The sequence below is a fragment of the Charadrius vociferus genome, unplaced genomic scaffold (genome assembly GCF_000708025.1).
Source record: "Charadrius vociferus isolate BGI_N301 unplaced genomic scaffold, ASM70802v2 scaffold385, whole genome shotgun sequence".
NCBI lineage: Eukaryota > Metazoa > Chordata > Aves > Charadriiformes > Charadriidae > Charadrius > Charadrius vociferus.
Genome location: NW_009648925.1, coordinates 7,502,542 through 7,520,417, shown reverse-complemented (window position 1 = coordinate 7,520,417; position 17,876 = coordinate 7,502,542). Strand labels below are relative to the sequence as shown.

Genomic DNA, 17,876 nt, shown 5'->3' with positions numbered 1-17,876 from the left:
CGGGGAATGGCGCTTGAGGGGCCGGGTCAGGGAGTGTTGGGGGGGTGGAGGGGGTGTCGTGGTGCGTTTTGGGGGTAGGCAGCGCCCGGGGAGCGGGTCTGTGAGGAGTTTATAGGTGGGACGTTGTGACAGGAGTGGCGGGGAGAGCGAGGTGAGGTGGATGTGTCCTTTGACCCACTGGCGCTTAACAGATGCGCTGTTTTAAATACAGTGGTCGAAGTGAGGTTGTATTAAACCCGGACCCTTTCTCTCATACTCCCTCTTAAGTTGAGTTTTCGTCTTGCTTAACGGGAGGATTTATCTACTACGGAATAGTATAGTTTTGAACGGTTGTCGGCACAGTAAGTTTGGAGAAAGGGTGCTTCTCTCGCGGTGCGCGTGACAGGGATCTCCTGAGGTTAAAGTACCCCTTCAGCGTGCGCTGTGTGGGTTTGCTTTCCCTGCTGATTACAGAGAAGTGGTGAAATCTGGAGGGAAAGGCAGACTTCTGAGTCATCCACCTTGCAACACCTTTTCTGCAGGTTTCAATAGAGGTGCTAGGGATCATCGGCATCGGGCTGCCTTCGGATAATGTTTATTGTCGTTATGAGATTTGCTGTCTTCAGAATACCAGCACTAGCGTTACGCCTCACGGCGCCGCACTCCCCGTGGTTTGCGCTGTCGAAATGTGCACCGCGCCATTGCACTGCACAGTGAAGAGCTTTTCTTTGTTAAGACTGTGTGCTGGGAGACACCTCTGCCTCTCCTGGCCTTTGTCACCCCAGCTTTCTACTTGCTCTGTTGGAGCTGAAGTAGGATCTAGTACTGCTACCTTTGTGTTACTGGGGGACTAAGCGCTTTGGTTTTTTTTTAAGATGTCCTGACATGCTGCCTTAAACAGGTGCTTTTTAAACATCGTCACACTGTTGGTTGGTGATGTTACCCAGTTACTTTAAAACTGTACTTAATTTGATCTGCATTGTTTTTCTCAAGCAAAATACAAATAACAAAAGCATGTGTCCGTAACATCCTAAATACAAAATAAGACTGCAAATCTCTGCAAAGCACATGTGAGAAAATAGAGAAAGAGATATGGCTTAAGTCTGTCTGAGTAATCTTCCTTACCTGCAGACTTGCTGGCTACTCCTGACAAGAACACGACTGGGAACTATTTCCATGTATACCTTGTGCTTTAGGCTGTAAGGGGGGCTGGCTGGACAGAGAATGCCTGTAGGAGCAGTGACAGATAATGCCAGTCATGAGGTACTTTGGTTTTATAACCAGTCTCCTTTGAAGCCTTCTGGACGAATGTAAACATTTTATCTGGAAATTTGTCCCCTTTTCCTTCTGACCATATCAGGAGATGGTCTGGTTGTTCTTTGTGAAGAAAAATAAGTGAAACAGTTTCAGCTTGTAGAGTAGGTACCATGTGTTCCTCAGTGAGTTAGAATCTCCCCCTCCACCAATTAGTGTGTTTAGTAAGAACACTGTCTTTTACTGGACTTTATTTTATATCTGTGTGTGTATTAATAAGCACTTAAGTTGATAAAGTTAAATGTGCTGCTGTAATTTAATATTTTGTGTTAATCGGTAATTGTGTGTGCGATTTTATGAACTCTGCATTAGTCAAGTGGTTGCCCAAGTGACTAGAGTTCTTAATTTAAAAAATCAGGAGACCTCAGAGACTAATATATTTACATGTGTTGTTTTAAAATGGCCACTGATTGAAGGTGAAGTTCCCATTCCTAGGGATATGTAGTTGCAGCACTTCCTTCTGGAAGAATTCAACTCCTCTATTTTTTAACGGTTTGTTTTTTGTTGGTTTTTTTTTAGTTTTATGTATAGTTTCACAAGACAGCCTGAGCCAAATGAACAGCTTGCTCCTCTTTACTCCCACTAGTTATTTTGAGTTGATTCTGGTGTTTGTTTGATCATGAGAGGCCAAATTCCACTCACAAATTAACAGCTTGCTCCTCTTTACTCCCACTAGTTATTTTGAGTTGATTCTGGTGTTTGTTTGATCATGAGAGGCCAAATTCTACTCAGTAAAATAGCAACAAAGAAAAAAAAAAAACACCTAGCAAGTTGTTAACTTTTTTTTTTTTTCTGGTTGAGAGTGTTGAATTGGTTTATGTTAAAGCAGATGAGCTTCAGAGCTGGTATGAGGAAGGGATGGCTTCTGCTGAGATGTTGAGATTATGGAAGGAAGAAACTGGGAGCAAGACCTCCTTGCTTGCTTGGCAGTGGAAGCTAGTAATTTGCTTATCCATAATATAAAATTGCATGCCTATGGGATTTGCACTAGGGATTAAGTTGGGGTGGTCTGTTCTAGTTCATGTAGTAGCAATTGCTGAAGCCTTAAAGCTGTCCTGAATCTGCTGGTGTGACAGAAGAAACTAGACTGGTTGTTGTGGGAGTGCTTGCCATTAATTTGGCATCTGCATTGTTTTTCTCTGTAGAATGAACCGTTCTGCCTCCAAATGCTGAAAAAAACAGAAGGCTTGAACTCCTGCCTAGTTTTTTTGTCTCTTTCCTGAGCTAGGATTCTACAGCTTGTGGCAGTGCCACGGGGAAGCCTCTGTTCCTGCTGTCTGTAGTCTGCAGATAGGAATTAATCTCATGAGGCTATCATCCTTTCCTTCAGACTTTGTAGGGTTAAAAAGCAGAGCATTACATTTGCTCACTGGTAGTCAAAAATTACAGCCAGACATACAGTAAGATTATTTTTGTGGTTTTAGGAGCAAGCATTTTTTTGTAATCAAGACCTGCTGAAATATCTTTAAATCGCATAATAGATAAATGAGGGAGCTGTGAGCAGAGGCAGCAAAAGTGATGTCTGAAAGGTACTTTGCTGACTCTGCAACTCACAGGCTATCTTCCCTTCTGCAGGAAGGAGAGGGAACGTTGTGCACATTTTTTTGATTGCTCTTTTTCTGGCACAGTGGGATCTTGTTGCTAAGAAGCACCTGACATCAGTCATTTCTCTCTCACTGTCTTCTAGTCAGTGACTAATACACACATATCCTACAAGATATCTCCATGAAGTTATTAAAAAACTAGCATAACTGTAATTTTAACTATGTTAGCTGAAGGATGTTTCATTTTGTCTTTACAGGTTGCAGTGTTGTTATTGCCTCCCGTAAATTTGACCGATTAAAAGCTGCTGCAGAAGAACTGAATAGTACATTTTCTTCCATGAGTCCTGCCAAAGTGACTCCCGTACAGTGCAATATCCGCAAAGAAGATGAGGTAAAGACTGGTGATCTTGTTTTGGGGCTTAACATGTCAAAAGCATATTGTGTATATAAATTCTCAGATCTCCAAAAATCTTATCTGGCCCCCTCAAAAGTGGCTTAGATCAAGGGGACAGGTGTACTAAAGCACAGTTAAATTGATATAGGGACAAGGGGGACATAATTTGTTAGCTACCTAAGCAAGAAAGCATTTGTAATTGCAAATATTTTTTCTGACTATGCATATGTATTTCAGATATTTCTGGGAGAGGATGGCCTTGGAACTGGCATGTTCTACAGCCAACCCAGAGCCCGCTTAGCATGGTTCTGTGTCACATTTCTGTGACAGCAGTTAACTTGTGAAGATGGAAACCTCGGAATAGTTCCTTCAAACAGGAAGTCATAGCATAGAATCTCAGCAGTTGAGCCTTGACAAAAGTGCCTTGCATTGTCAGTTTTGCTTGTAGTAAAGCAAAAAACCCCACAAATATTATTATTTTTTTGCCATGTTACAAATTTTGGTTACAATTTGAGGTGTATCTATCTACAAAATCTATTACCATCCCAGTTGAGTTTTTTCTTTTTTCTTCATATTACGGAAAATGGAAGATCAAGAGCAAAAGTAGTTAATCCAGGTTCTTCAGAAGTCTGCATTCACATCCTATTTTTTTAACCTGTATAATTAAACATTTAAAAGTCTAGCATCAGGTTGGACTTTTAACTTATTGAAGACAGCTAGAAAATATCCCTGTAACCACTGATTGCTATTTTTTCTTAACCTTTCAAAGTCTCTGTTAAATTCTAGCATAACTTAAAGAAATATTAATGACTTTCAGTAGTTATGTAGATTCTGGAAACATCCTAATGTACAACCACAAAGCAAATAAGTAAAATTCTTCCCTCATGGAACAGCTCGTGCCATAAAATATTTATAGTGATATACTTAGACTTTCTTTCCTGAAGGATATGAAGCCTGGGGCTGTGCACTATGTCACTTCACCTACCAGTGAATTTTAGGTTTGTATTTACTAGCATCAGCAGTGCGATATAATAGGTTATGACAGATGTCAGAGGGCAGCTTACATGATTAAAGCTACAGGAAGGAAAAGAGGTAAAGAGAGAGAAAAGGCTTAAGCCTTCTTTCACGTCACTGTTCTTGCAAAGTACTCTGGCATGCTTAATAACTTTCTACAAGTGAATCTTATTTCTGCATCAGTTTAAAAATTATTTAGTGGGAACTGCAGTGTTGTGTGAGATGCAGAAACCCTGCGGTTTCATCATAGAATTGTCTTGTTTCCAGTTTAGTTTTAAGCTCTACGCATTTACAGACGCACCAGAACTTTTCAGAAGATATTGGAGAAGCCTCTATCAGGTGTCTCCTGCCACTGGAAGTTCTCATAAACCATTGTCATTTCATGTCCGTATCAATTGAAGAGAGGGTTCAGAGGAATATGGTAGATGAAACTCCAGTCTTTAATTTTTCAGTCATTGACTCAGGTTTGACTCACTTCAGTTCTCCAGCTGCTCTTCTTTCTGTTGAAATCCTATTTAGAAAAAAAGCACTATGAAAATTTCATAAGCCTTTTGTAGAAGTTCTGAATAAGGAATGCAATTTCTGTTGCATGTTAACATAAGAACTTAAGTGTACCCGCTAAACAATTATTTACCCATTCCAGGTGCCCATCTCTAAGATCAGTTATTTTTACTGGTTAGAGACATCCTGTGATTTTTATTCTTTAGCTCTTGCTTTTCTGGCTCCATCCTCCTCTGTTAGTTCTTTAATGCTGAAATTCTCAAAGATTGCTAAATCCTTGCTACTTGTTACTTGATTTCTAAAATTACTATTGGACCAGGAATGTGTGCATCAGGTTCTCAGTTATAAATTTGTAGTAAGGACAGCACTTCCTTACACTTAGGTGCTTGGTGTTTGTAACTTGAAGGTAGATAAACTGAAATTAACAATTGGTGGCTTACACTGCTTAAAACTGTCAGAACTTAGAACTGTGGGATGCGGCAGATTTTCCACAACCCACTGCTCGCTATTGCTTATTTATTATATTTGCTAAGAGCAGCAGTGGTGAATATTTTTTTTTCTAATTTGCACTTGATTGCCTTGTGGAGGCTAGAAGAAAAGTACCTTTGGGCTTTTACTGTTGTTCAAAGAGCATCATACATCCACTTTCAAAACCTATTCCATTCTTAACCCTGAATTTAGTGCCTACGACTTGGCAGTCTTAGGAACAGGGATCAGTAAAAGATGCAGTGAAGGACTTTTCTAGCCTATGAGGTAAATCTTGAATAGAGGGAACACAGCAATATAACTCACTTCAGCATTTTCACAAATACAGAAGTAGCTTCTGTTTACAGTGGAAGATGGGGTGAGAGGGCATTTAAACTTTTGGCTTCTCTCCCGAAAGAAACAGAATTTGTACAACTGTGTTGGCTCTGTATGCTACTTATTAATAATAGCTTTACAACTCATTGTCTGGTTTCAGCTTAGTATTAGTGAAGAGTATTTACCTCAGAAATTCACCGAAGCACATTGTTGAGTAGAGAGGACAGCCTCTACAAGTATTCCCTGTGAGTCATTACATCCTCTTTCTCAGCTCTTATACCAGGTACCAAAGAATGTGTGAAGGAGAAAGACCTTATAAATGTTTCAACAAGGGAAAAAACTTAAGAGTTTAAGCCTCCTTAGATGTCAGAACTAATCCATCACAAGCTACAAAGCCCAGGAAACTTCAAGAACTACATAATTCATTTAGTGTGTCCTTCTCTTTGTCATATCACCGAAACCTTTCTAAAAGTAAATCTTTCTCTTAAAGGAAGCCACTGTGATCACCTGTAGGAACAACCCATCTGTTCTTGCTGTAGCAGGCCTTTTTTTTTTTTTTTTTCATCTCTCCATCTCCATCAGTTGTTCTTCATTTCTCTAAAGGCCGCTATGAATTTTGTCCTGGTTTTAATTTTATAATCAGGCAAACTGGAGGGAGAGACTTTGAATAGAGGAGATCTAAGAAAGATGAAAGTGCTTTCAAAATTGCCAGATGATTATTTTTTGTTGCCTCCTATTGCAAATCTTAAAGTAACTGACCTGCTTTGAAGATGACATAGCTCATTCTTCTTGTGTGCCCTAGTTTGGATCTGTGAAATTCAAGCATTAGAAGATTCATCCGTCGTCATATAGTGCAATGTGTCTGTTACAGCTCTTTCTGCCTTAGGAAGAGTCAAAGAAGGTGCAGTGAATTAATTGCTGCACAAGCTTGATGGTAGATATTGTGGGAATAGTTTAATGAATTCACATTTTTAAGTCTCTTAATCTTCATCCTCAGAGGCCCTCTTGCTTTCTAGCAAAGCTTACTTTTTGTTTAATATGCAAGAAATAATCTTGCTTGATGGAGGATTTTCAACCTGTCAGGCTTATTTCTATTACGAGTTTGCTGTTGCTGCTTTTGGCTAGTTTTCCATTGAGTGTTTTGTAAAGGGTAGCAAACCTGTTTTGTTTTTGAAGGTGGAAGAGTAGAGGGTTCTGGGATGCTGGCAAGAGTGCCTGAGATGTCTGTGTTCTGTCTTCATGGTGCCGTACCCTGAAGCAGTGATTGTGCACCTGTGCCTTATCCGGTGGTCTGGAGTGTATGTGGTGATCAACATTGCTTCTTAGTGATTGTGAAGCTGAAGTGATTTTAATTATTTGGATATTTTCCAGCACTGCCCACATAATGTGTTGAATATAACAAGAGTAAGTCAGTTTGCTCTTGCTGGGGTGCAGGCCTGACAGCTCTGCGTGTGTTTGTCTTTTTAAACCAAGCTCTTTTTCCAAAATCCAAGGATCTAATTAATTAATTTCAGTGCCTCAATGTAATGGTGGGCAGAATGGAGGAGAGAGACCCCATTGTTTTTCCATTATGAAAAGAGCTTTTCTTTATCTTTGTAGGTGTTGGGAAGGGGAAGCATGTGTTTGTGTGTCTTAAATGGTGAGCTACAGCTAATGTATTGACAGGGGAAAGAAAGACATGTAAAGCCTTTGTGCTATATGATCTGGACAAACATTTCTTTAACTGGTAACTAGATAAGTAGAAGACATCTATGTAAGTGGAAGATAAAACCTTGTACTTCTGGTAGGCCACTGCTCTTCCTGAAACCAGCAATTCAGAATTCTTTGCACTGTGTCCCCATTCCATACTCAGGCTCCAGCAACAACAGCTGCTGCTGGATGATATCCGGAGGGTAAAAGCTATTACTTGGGTGTCTGACAACAAGAGTCCTTGAGGCAGACTATCTAGCACTTACCTTGCGTCTGAGTTCACCAGTAGCTTTTCTTTTCCAATAAATTTTATAGTTTAGCATAGTCTCAGTTGGTTTATAAACACTTAACGCCTGTCTGTGTGAAGCTTGTAGTGAAAGAGTGCGGTTTGGTGGAGAGCTGTGGATAAGAGATTCCTGTTGTCGTACTTTAAAATAACACAGTAATGACACAAAGTAAAAATACCTGTTAACACTGGGCAAGAATGCCTACTAGTTCTAGCCCCCAAATAGCAATCTCTAACACCCTGTAGTGGGTAGTTTGCCTGTAGAGTTTTACTCAAGTTCAAGGTGACCTGTGAATGCATGTGGACATTTGTCCCTTTTCTGTGTCAGCGAGTACTATCATCTCGGTTATCTGTGAAAGTGTGCTACTGCATAATACTTTTGAGTTGCAGTCACACAAAAAAGGTCCTTATTGAGGAGCTCCAGTCTTCTGGTTATGTCTAAAGTGCCTGATTTTGTTTTTTCAGTCTTTTTCAGAAGAATGTCCTAAACTGTTAACTATAGCTTTTGCAGTTTTGTTTTGCTTCCAGAGAGAGTCTTTAGTAGCTTTTTTATTGTTGTGGTTTGGGCCAGACTGGCCACTAAAAATGAATGACAGATGGTCTCCCCCACCTCTCTCTTCAAGGAGAGGAGGGAGAGAGAGAGAGGGACCTATGAGTGTAGACAAAATTAAACTACTTTAATGAAATATTAATAAAATAATAAAAAGAAAATAATGAAAAAATATACAAAACCAGTATCGAGCTCCCAGGATGACAGTAACGTCACCAGCAGGCACTGGGAAAGTCCCAGACTGACTGGACTCAGTGACGGGTGGGAACTGGATTCTGGATCTGGATTCAGGAATGCAGGGGTTGGGATCAAAAGCAGATGAACAGAGTCCTCCTTGGATGCTGACCATTAAAGAAAAGAGCTGACCCTTTGATCCCTCAGCTTTTATACTGAGTGTGATGCAGATGGGATGGAATACCCTGTTGGTCAGTTTTGAGTCACCTGTCCTGTCTGTTTCTCCCCGCAGGTGCAACCCCTCTATCCTCTTCCGCTTCTGACCCTCCAATGGGGCACACAACAAAGTTAGCTGACCTTGGTTGTTATAGCAATAAGTATAAGCAAGAGCCTCTCTGCATACCGTTCCTTGGCATGAATTACAAACATAAGTTTTATCACTCTGAGAGCGAACAGGGTCTCTACAATACATTGTTAATTTCAGACAGTTTCAGAGAGTTCAGTTAGTTAGAAGAGGCTTAGCTGCAGAGTAAAATTACTGAATGGAAAATTGGTTCTGTTCTACTTCAAACCAGGACATTTATGAAGTTTTTCCGCTGTGGGTTTTGAATATTTAGGAACAGACAGGAATCTTCTTTAGTTGTCACTGTGATTTAAATGTGTTCTACCAGATCCTCTTTCTTACTGTGCTGGTGGCTGCTGTCACTGTGTTTACTGTAACTGGGAGAAGCACTGCAATGATGCTTTCTCTGAAATACAGAAAACATTGTGAAGATTGCAACAGTTGGAGCCATGTGAGCTGTCACTGGAGAGTTTGCCAGCCTTTGCTGGCTTTCAGAAAGCAGAACTGATACGTGTTTTAGGTGGGTTTTTTTATTACCCTGAGAATATGGTGCGACAAGGAAGAACAACAACAGTTTCTTAAGATACAACATATGAACCATTTATGAACCATTTTGAATTGATATGTCATAGCAGGTTTTGTCCCCCTGTTGAAAAGTTGCTTGTAATGTTTCTTTTCAGTGGATTTTTCTTCTATTAGTTTGTCTTTTTTTTTTTTTTTTTTGTTAAGATTCGTAACATTTTCCCTTTTCTCTCTTTCTCTCTTTTTTCCCCAGCCTGAATAGCCTTAGTCTGTTCAAATAGTCCTTGTACTGAAACCATTTATCTTCTATAAATGAACCCATGCTTCAGTGACTTATGGAGAACAATATTCAAAGCAAGATTCTCAGGCTGATAGGGAGAAGAGTTTGATATTGCTGAGCAAAGTATAACTTTTGCTGTCTAGTGAGACATAACTTGCTTTTCTCTGGTTGTGAGCAAACCTAGAAGTCTTTGTGGCAAGGTGGTTCTCACAAGCTATGACTGCTGTCAGAGATGTTTTGGGGTTTTGGTTTTTTTTTTTCCTCAGATCCCACAAGCTGCAATGAGGAATAAGAGGCCATTCAGAACCTAAAGATGGTGATTTAGGAAACCTAAAAAGCCATCCTGAACTGTTAGCAGCAAAAGCTGTAAGGCAGCTATTTATGAGAGTGGGTTGGTGGCACTCTTGGTGAGATACAGATCATGCATTGCTTATTCTTTTGTTTCTGATGTTTTCTACTGTTAACTCAGTACAGAGGAAGGCTGATTGATATCCTTCCCTTAGTTAAATCTGTTTCAGCAGCAGCATTGCTCCTGCTGTTTGTTTTTTGGGGTTTTTTTGGTCTGTGTTTTCTGTGACCACAGATGCTAGATTAACTTTTTTTATATGCTTGAGTAGGAGTAACTGATGCATGGTATCTGGTTATGATAGGTAATGTAAGCAGGAAACAGTCATGTTGTCCCATTTCCCCTGTTTCTTGAGATAAAGGTTAAATTATTAAGCAGTTGCTGTAGATTTCTTATTGCTATCTTGTGACAGGAAAAATACATCAGCTTTGGTATCTGTAAAATCTTTGAATGCTTTGAAATACATTCCACTCCAGAAGTTCTCTTGTGTTTAGTGTGTGTGGCGAAACTGCTGTACTTCCAAAACAGAAGACAATACGCAAGGTTTAGGTTACAGCCCGTAGCTCACATTAGGTCAGTGTCAGAGCTAGGTTTAAGTTCTCAAAATCTCTTTCCTTCCATATGAATGTATGCAACTCCTTTTCTGCACTGACAGCTCTTTGAGTGAGTGAATAAAATGTCTATTGGTATTTGCTGTTAATACCTTTCCAGAGTACCCAAAGGTAAATAGTGCCAGACAGTGCTCTTAATCGTAAGTATTCATCCTGCTTGTTGAAAGAAAGAATCTGCTTAGTCAAATATTCACCTTTCTTTTGCTGAAGAAGACAACATGTGGTATTCCCAGCACTTTTTAGAGTTCATGTTTTGTAGGGTAACAAAATAACCTTCTTGGTCTGCATAAGAAAATTGTGTTGTGAACTTGTATGTTGGAGCTTTAGTGAATGTACAAAACTTCTACATAAGAATCTTAAAACTTCACAAGATGACTTATGTTTTCTATTTAAAATGGTCAGGTATATAGGTCATGAAAAACACAGTAGCTACCTTATATGTAACTCTTCCAGCATCTGATGTGAACACCCCAACCCTTATCAAAAATGTCAGGAGATTCTTAGTAGGTCTTAAGCAGCAGGCTTTTGTGGGTGTTTGTTTTCACAAACGTTCAGTGGCATAGATCCCCTTCTTCTTTCAGTGCTGCTATTTCATGTAGCACCTGCATTATACCAGGAAGATTTCCGAAGTAAACATGGACTCAGCCCAATCCTTTTTGTCTGACTAAACCTGTTCCAGCCTCTCTGAAGGTTGGTACCTCCTCTTTGTGTGTGAAAAGAATATGAGAGAGAAAACACCGTCTGAGAATTAAATTGGGTATATAGCTAAGTCAGCATACTAACAAATACTGTTTCAGGTTGAAGCTTTGGTGAAGTCTACACTGAGTCTGCATGGGAAGATTGACTTCCTGGTGAATAATGGAGGAGGCCAATTTGCAAGTCCTTCTGAAGCCATCCGTGCAAAAGGCTGGAATGCCGTGATAGACACGAATCTGACAGGGACCTTCTACTGCTGCAAAGCAGGTCAGGACTGAACATCCAGCTTTTTTTATTTGTTTTATTTTTCACAGCAGTACCAAAAGACAAGGAATGTAAAGTTTCCCTGCCTTATTTTTTCACACACTTAATCTGACAGTGGACTTCATGAATCTCATCCAAAGCTTTACCTTAAACTGTACGTTACATTTGTTCATATATACAAACGTACATTTAAGCAAGTATGACCTTCTGGTTAAGGCCAAGTGTGGGGAGTTGCTTGGCTTGGATACTCACTTGAAAAACAATAGGAAAATCACTTAACTTCTGTGGCCTCTATTCAGGGTGTGTAACACAGGAAAAGATTTCTCTCCCATCAGGGATGTAAATTTAAAGTTAAATTTAAGTATGATGCATGATAATCAGATAGCATCGGGAATGTGGAAGTGAAAGTAATTTACGTGGAAGCATGAAACTTGATTTCCACCAAAAGGCTTCCTGACAAACATTGAGCCTTACCTGGACCACACCTGTTATCTCACCGATCCAGTGGTGAGAATATGGTACAAAGAGCAGATTGTTTTTCCAAATCTGCACAGGAAATGTGTGCAGATTTAATTAATTAAATTAATCCAAAATAATTAATTAATTCCAATTAATTAATTCTTAATTGGAATTAAGACTACAAATTTGGCTTCCAATTGGCAAGTTCATTTGTATGCATTTCTTCTGATATTTATAGGTTATCTTCCTCCTTCATACAGTGTACAATGCCTGGATGCAGGAACATGGAGGAGTCATTGTCAACATTACTGCTGCCGTGAGAAATGGGTTTCCTGGAATGTCGTAATATATATTTTATTTTTACATTTTCCTATATTTTTCTCCTAGAAGTACTAATTGCTCCCAAATACTTCACTTCAGAAAAAGGTGTGCACTGGACAGCAGCAGAGTATAGAAATACAGCAGTTAGGTCAAGAGAAAACAATAGTATCACTTGGCTGTATGTGTGGGGATCTCTTATTAATTCAGTAGAGTCTACAGAAGTAAATGACATTTCTGTTCTCTGTCAACTTGTTTGTAAGAAACTATGAAGCAAGACTTGCCAGTGAAGCTTTCACTGGAAGTGGTACGCTAGTGGGACTAGTTGCACTGAAATGTAACCTTTATTAGTTCCCTGTCCAAATTTCGGGATGGTTTGCAAGAACTTGGCACCTGTTTTCCTCTTCTACTGTCAGTTTACAGGTCTTGATGGTGTAATGACTTATGGGAGTTGGACTGGGTGTAGGCAGAACATTCTAGTATGTTACCAGGTGTTGGCTTTTTCCTTTTTGCTCTTGCTTTGTAGCCATCTTTCTTGGAGGAGGTCTCTGATGCAGAGAATCAGTTCTGTTTTCTCTGCTCCTTTCTTGACTGGGAGAAGGCTCATGGGTACAAATGTATTACCACATTTGTAGTTTGTATATGCTGACACAAATGACCACAGCTGTCTGCATGAAAATGCAGCATCATCTCCGTATCCATACGTGTACTATATTTGTTCAAATTTCTTTACCCTCAAAATGGAGGTACGCAGGAGTCTTCTGATTTGAAGCTTTTCCACCAAAAAACGTTCCAATGTATTGAAAGGGAAATAATGCTCAGAAAATGAATTGTTTCAGTTATTTTGTTTTCAAAGGAGATTTTGAAGTTGTCAAAATGCTGCATTTTGACAGTTTCTTAATGGAAAAAATATCTGAATTTCTTCTTTAAAACTACCTTTTTTTTTAACTTTGAAATTGAATTTCTATTGAAGAAAATAGGAAAATATAATTTGAGCAAATGTTACATGACCTCTCTTTGTCCTGATTCAGGGTTGACAATTTTCAAAATTTAAAATTTTTAAGGAACAGCAGAATATTTTCTTACTTTCTTGGCAGTACAAAAATAAATTTAGAGATCCACAGGGTGGTGCTGAAGCTACATTGATTTGAGTTTCTCCCTTGTGGTTAAGTCTGGTTGAATTATCACAGCAAATAGACTGAAGCTATATGTGAGAGTTGCACCAAGAGATGAAAAAACAAATTCTGAATAACAGTGGAAAAAAGTTCCCCAAATAACTGTTGTGTGTGGATGTAGGTGGACAGACAAAACTACTTTCAAACTAAATTCCTGTTGAATTGATACTTGTTTTAGAAATGTACTATTGAAAAAGACTTGCCTTTACTAGTCCAGCCACCACTCATACCAAAAATCACCTGATAAAATTTTTCCTAAGTATTAATTTTGAACATAAAACTAATCAAGTTTGTTTGCTTATAGTGTGCCTGGAGGTTATTTATTTCTGGCCTAAACAGATAAATAAGTTGGGGTTTCTTATGTTTTTCTGAAGTTTTTCTTATTCCTTTCCTGATATTTGAGAAGCTATTCTATCTATTTCCTCTAAGTCTGTTTTGCTAGGCTAAAGGAATTAAACTCTAATGGTTTTCTGAGTCCTGCTGTCCGCTATTCATCACTGCAGTAATTTTGTCTGCATTTGTTCAAGCTTGTAATCATTTCAGAGTTGTTTCCTACAGCATCGAGGCAAATGAGATCGCTCTGCCTATGGTGGTCTCTATCTCCATCCACGTATAGTAATTTTCGAATAGTGGCTTATTTGAATCATGTTTGTCAGAAGATCTAAACTATTTTTCAGAGCACTGTCCTTCCAAGTGTTGCTTTAGCTGTGCAGCCTACCTTTCATAGTTGTACAGAGTTTGAACTTTGCATCCAGTGTTTTTTTTTCATTTTATAGGCCTGCTTCTTCAGTAGAATGTAGCTGACCTCATGTCATGTTGGGGAAGAGATGATAAGTATTTCCAGAAATGACAGGAAATCGTAGCATAGCTTGTTTAAACTGTGAAGCTATGGTCAAACTTCCAAACTAGAAAATCTCTCTCTGTCCCAGATGGTTGGTCCAGCTGTAGAAAGCTACTGTGACTAACTTAGTGAGGCTGTGGTAGAATTAACACTGGGCACTGTTAGCTGAAGGAACAGATGTTTCTTTTGCTTTCTTTTCTCAATAGGCATACAGGAGCTGCAAGAGCTGCAGTGAATAACCTAACCAAGACTTTAGCTCTAGAATGGGCCCACAGCGGAGTTAGAATCAACAGCGTTGCTCCTGTAAGTAATGGCAAATAATCTGATAAAATTGAGCCATCATACATGTTCATGGTTAAAACTTTCAGACCAAAAGGGATTTTAAAATCTGTAACCTGTAGCTGTTTGTAGAATATTTATTTATTTATTTATAATTCTCTTATCTGCGTTCTTCAGGTCATTTGAGAGTTTTGTGCTGTTTGGATGACGAACCACAGATGTGGGATAAAATTGCTTCTGCTTTCTGCTTTGACTTGGCACTCCTGTTTTGTTTTTTTTTTTTTTCCTAGCTAAATGAAATGATACTTGGGAGGAGTTGCTGACCTGTCTTACAAACCCTTGACATAAAATTAACAAATGCTTTGTGTTTCAGTAAGGATGACATTATTTCTGAGTTCACAAAACTTTTTCTATTTGAGGTTCAGGTATGCAGATGGTTTCCATCTGTGTTTACAAAGTTGTTTTGAAAATCTCTGAGTGTGTCACATAGTATCTTTTACTTTGTCTTTTACTTAGATTAGTTTTAGGCATAAAAAGACTGTATTTGGAGTGGACTTTCTCTCAAAGAAATTGTATTTGAAAGTGTGTGTTCTGATTTTTTTCTTATCAAATATATGTAGACAGGAAACCGCTATACAGGCCAGCTAAAATATGCCTGCCACATTTCTGAGGAAGTAGGTAGTGTGTAGCAGTTGTTTCAAATAACTGGATGGAAAGAGCAGCTATATTTTCTAGTGCCATGGTGCTGCAGATATAGAGGTTATTTAGAAGCCCTAGCTTTGACATTTGAGATTGTGTGATCTGTTTGGATTTTTATAATCTTCACTCTTAACTCCAACTTATTTTGCACGTTTATTCCCTTGGAAACAAAAGAGGGAAGGGAAGCTTTGTCCAGCTACTTCTACATTTGGAATTTATCTTATCTCACAATATAGTTAAGCGTCGGATTTGGAGCCTAGGAAGATCTTTGTACTGTCTTTGTAGTATGTCTCTATGTCCTGTTGTGCCTCTTGTCCTAAAACATCTGCCTCGCATTCTTTGGCATATCACAGAATGCTTAATGACAGATGTGTGATGATCATTCAGGTAGTGGCTCTTACGTAGCCTCTGTGAGGCCCAACTGATCTGGAGACTTGTCAAATATTAAGATCTACTGGCTTGCTTTTCCTGTTTATTTGTTTTTTCTGATTTATCAAGCCTTGGGGAAGTAAGTAATTGAGACAGCATTATTATGTGAATACATTTTCAGGCATGCTAATTACCTAATGAATCATACTAATTATACTTTGTAGCATACGTCAAAAGAAGTTTTTAACAAGCAAACACTTCAGCGGTTTGGGTCTTTCAGAAGTATTTGCTAGCTTTGTTACTATGCTGGTAACAAAAATCCACGTTATTGTTACAGTAATACTTTATATCCTTCTGTCACCTTTAGGGACACTGGGTCTGTGATAACCATACAGAACTGCTGCTGCTTTATAGCAGCAGAGTAACATATAGAGAATGACTACATAAAGAGGGAAACACGCATTCAAAAAAAAAAAGTAAAATAGTTTCACATATGAGTATCTTCCCTAGCTCCCAAGATATAGTCACTCACATTTCACAGATATCTTAGAAGAGAAATCTTGGCATGTACTCCATGGATGAATTCAAATTTTGTCACCCTACTTCAACTTGAATCCTAAAGGTTCTGTTGTAACTAATGTATGTAACCCTGTGTTCCCATTGCTGTAGCCTTCATCTTCCCCCTCAAGTCTAAACTGGACTGTATAATCATCAGAGCAAAGACAGTCACCTCTTTTTACGGCTATAGCAGCTAAGTAGGGAGAGTCTAAATTCTGACTGTGAAATCTGTCTGCTTCCATAATTCACAATAAAACCAATCTACTGTTCTTACAGATTACAAGAAACTGTTGAGAACTTGTTCTTGGGGCTTTGTAGTTTAATGCTATAAGCCAATATGAAATGCTTGCAATTTCAAACCAGTCTTTGAGTTTCTTCTTTATACTCTCCACTCTATAGTTATTGAAGTGACAGTGGAGAATTGGAATAATCTAAATTATTGTGCTTGAATAGAGATGTGGCTAGCAGCCAAATTACCGTGTTGTATACATTATACTATTCCATTAAATTTAAAAACTTGCATTCAAGTGCTGTTTAGGTAGTTTAATACCACAGAAAATCCCAGTAATGACAGCTTCACAATTTTACAATGATCACAGTTTAAACATGTGCAAGAGAACTTAATTTTCACTGTTTTTAAAACAGGGACTAGTATTTTCAGAAACTGCTGTTGCAAACTACGGAGAACAAGGTATAATGATGTGGTTAAAGAGCATACCAAAGGTTCCTGCCAAGAGGTCAGCGGTTCCTGAGGAGGTAATGTATTTCAGAACACTTGTGATATTTCTACTTCTGTGTCTCTATTTTGAAGCCACTTTATTATTTGGAGAACAATAAAGACTTAATTTTGCACTCTGATGGAATATTAAAAAAGAAAAAAGCTTGTAGCAATGCGTAGTAGTGCCAAGTGGGAGACTTAACTAGTAATCACGGTTAGACTGAAATTTTAGTTTAGATGCCTCTTACAGCTGATGTGTTTCATAATAGATATTAGTTCTGAAAAGGTTGACTTCTAGCAGGGAGGACTGAAAGAACGAATATGAATGTGAAAAAAGTGTATCTTAAAAGTACTTAGCTCTCTTCCACCAAGAATGTGCATCTTTGATAAACTCACAACTTTTTTGTTTGATTTTCGGCATCTGATGCTGTTCTCTGAGAGCTTACTTGTTTTCATCTGTTATGTAGTTGATGTTTGTGGCTGGAAGGATGGCTTTAAGGCTGTTACGGTTTTCATTACTGAGTGTAGAAAATGTTGCAATGTCTTCCCCGTAAAAGTTTTTATTAGCGTCTTTGATATGAACAATTCCCAGCAGTTTAACAAAGATTAAAATTGTTGTTCTTTTGTTAGATCTCTCCTGCGGTGTGCTTCCTACTGTCTCCAGCTGCTTCTTTCATAACTGGGATAACCATGGTCGTGGATGGTGGCCAAAGTTTATATAGCCATACCCTAGAAATACCTGGTAAGAAATGGGCTACAGAATAATGCCCTTCCATATTTGAAGTTGAGAAATGGGAGGACACAAAAGTAAAATGCCTAGTTTCTCAGTCAGCTAAGTATGTTGTTTTATTTGTTTTCCTTAGATCACGACAGATGGCCCTCACCACCAGAAGGAAAAAATTCTGAAATGCTAAAAGCCCTTCTTTCTGGCAAGTTCAAGCCAAAGCTGTAAAAGAATGAGACTTCACCTTATTCCCAGTTGCATGCTTGCTGATAATTTCACTTTGTGATTTGGGCTTACTATTTTAAGTAATATAATTTTTTTTGCTCATACGTAAGTACCTTGAGTGCCTTGATTTTTCATTGGTTTATACTTAAAACTTGAAAGGCTGTACATAGTAAATTTCTTCCCTGAAAACACTCACTGCCCTG

At 38.7% G+C, this 17,876-nt stretch overlaps 1 protein-coding gene across 1 annotated transcript in view; it reads left to right on the top strand.

Annotated features, from left to right (window-relative positions):
* PECR (peroxisomal trans-2-enoyl-CoA reductase) overlaps positions 1-17,676 on the top strand; it is an 18,489-nt gene extending 813 nt beyond the window's left edge. Inside the window, exons 2-9 of the mRNA XM_009887330.1 lie at positions 295-341; positions 3,095-3,228; positions 11,146-11,311; positions 12,028-12,109; positions 14,308-14,404; positions 16,652-16,762; positions 17,355-17,466; positions 17,588-17,676. Of these exons, the coding sequence (XP_009885632.1) occupies positions 295-341; positions 3,095-3,228; positions 11,146-11,311; positions 12,028-12,109; positions 14,308-14,404; positions 16,652-16,762; positions 17,355-17,466; positions 17,588-17,676 (838 nt within the window). The remainder of the gene's footprint in view (positions 1-294; positions 342-3,094; positions 3,229-11,145; positions 11,312-12,027; positions 12,110-14,307; positions 14,405-16,651; positions 16,763-17,354; positions 17,467-17,587) is intronic.
* Positions 17,677-17,876: the final 200 nt, after the last annotated feature.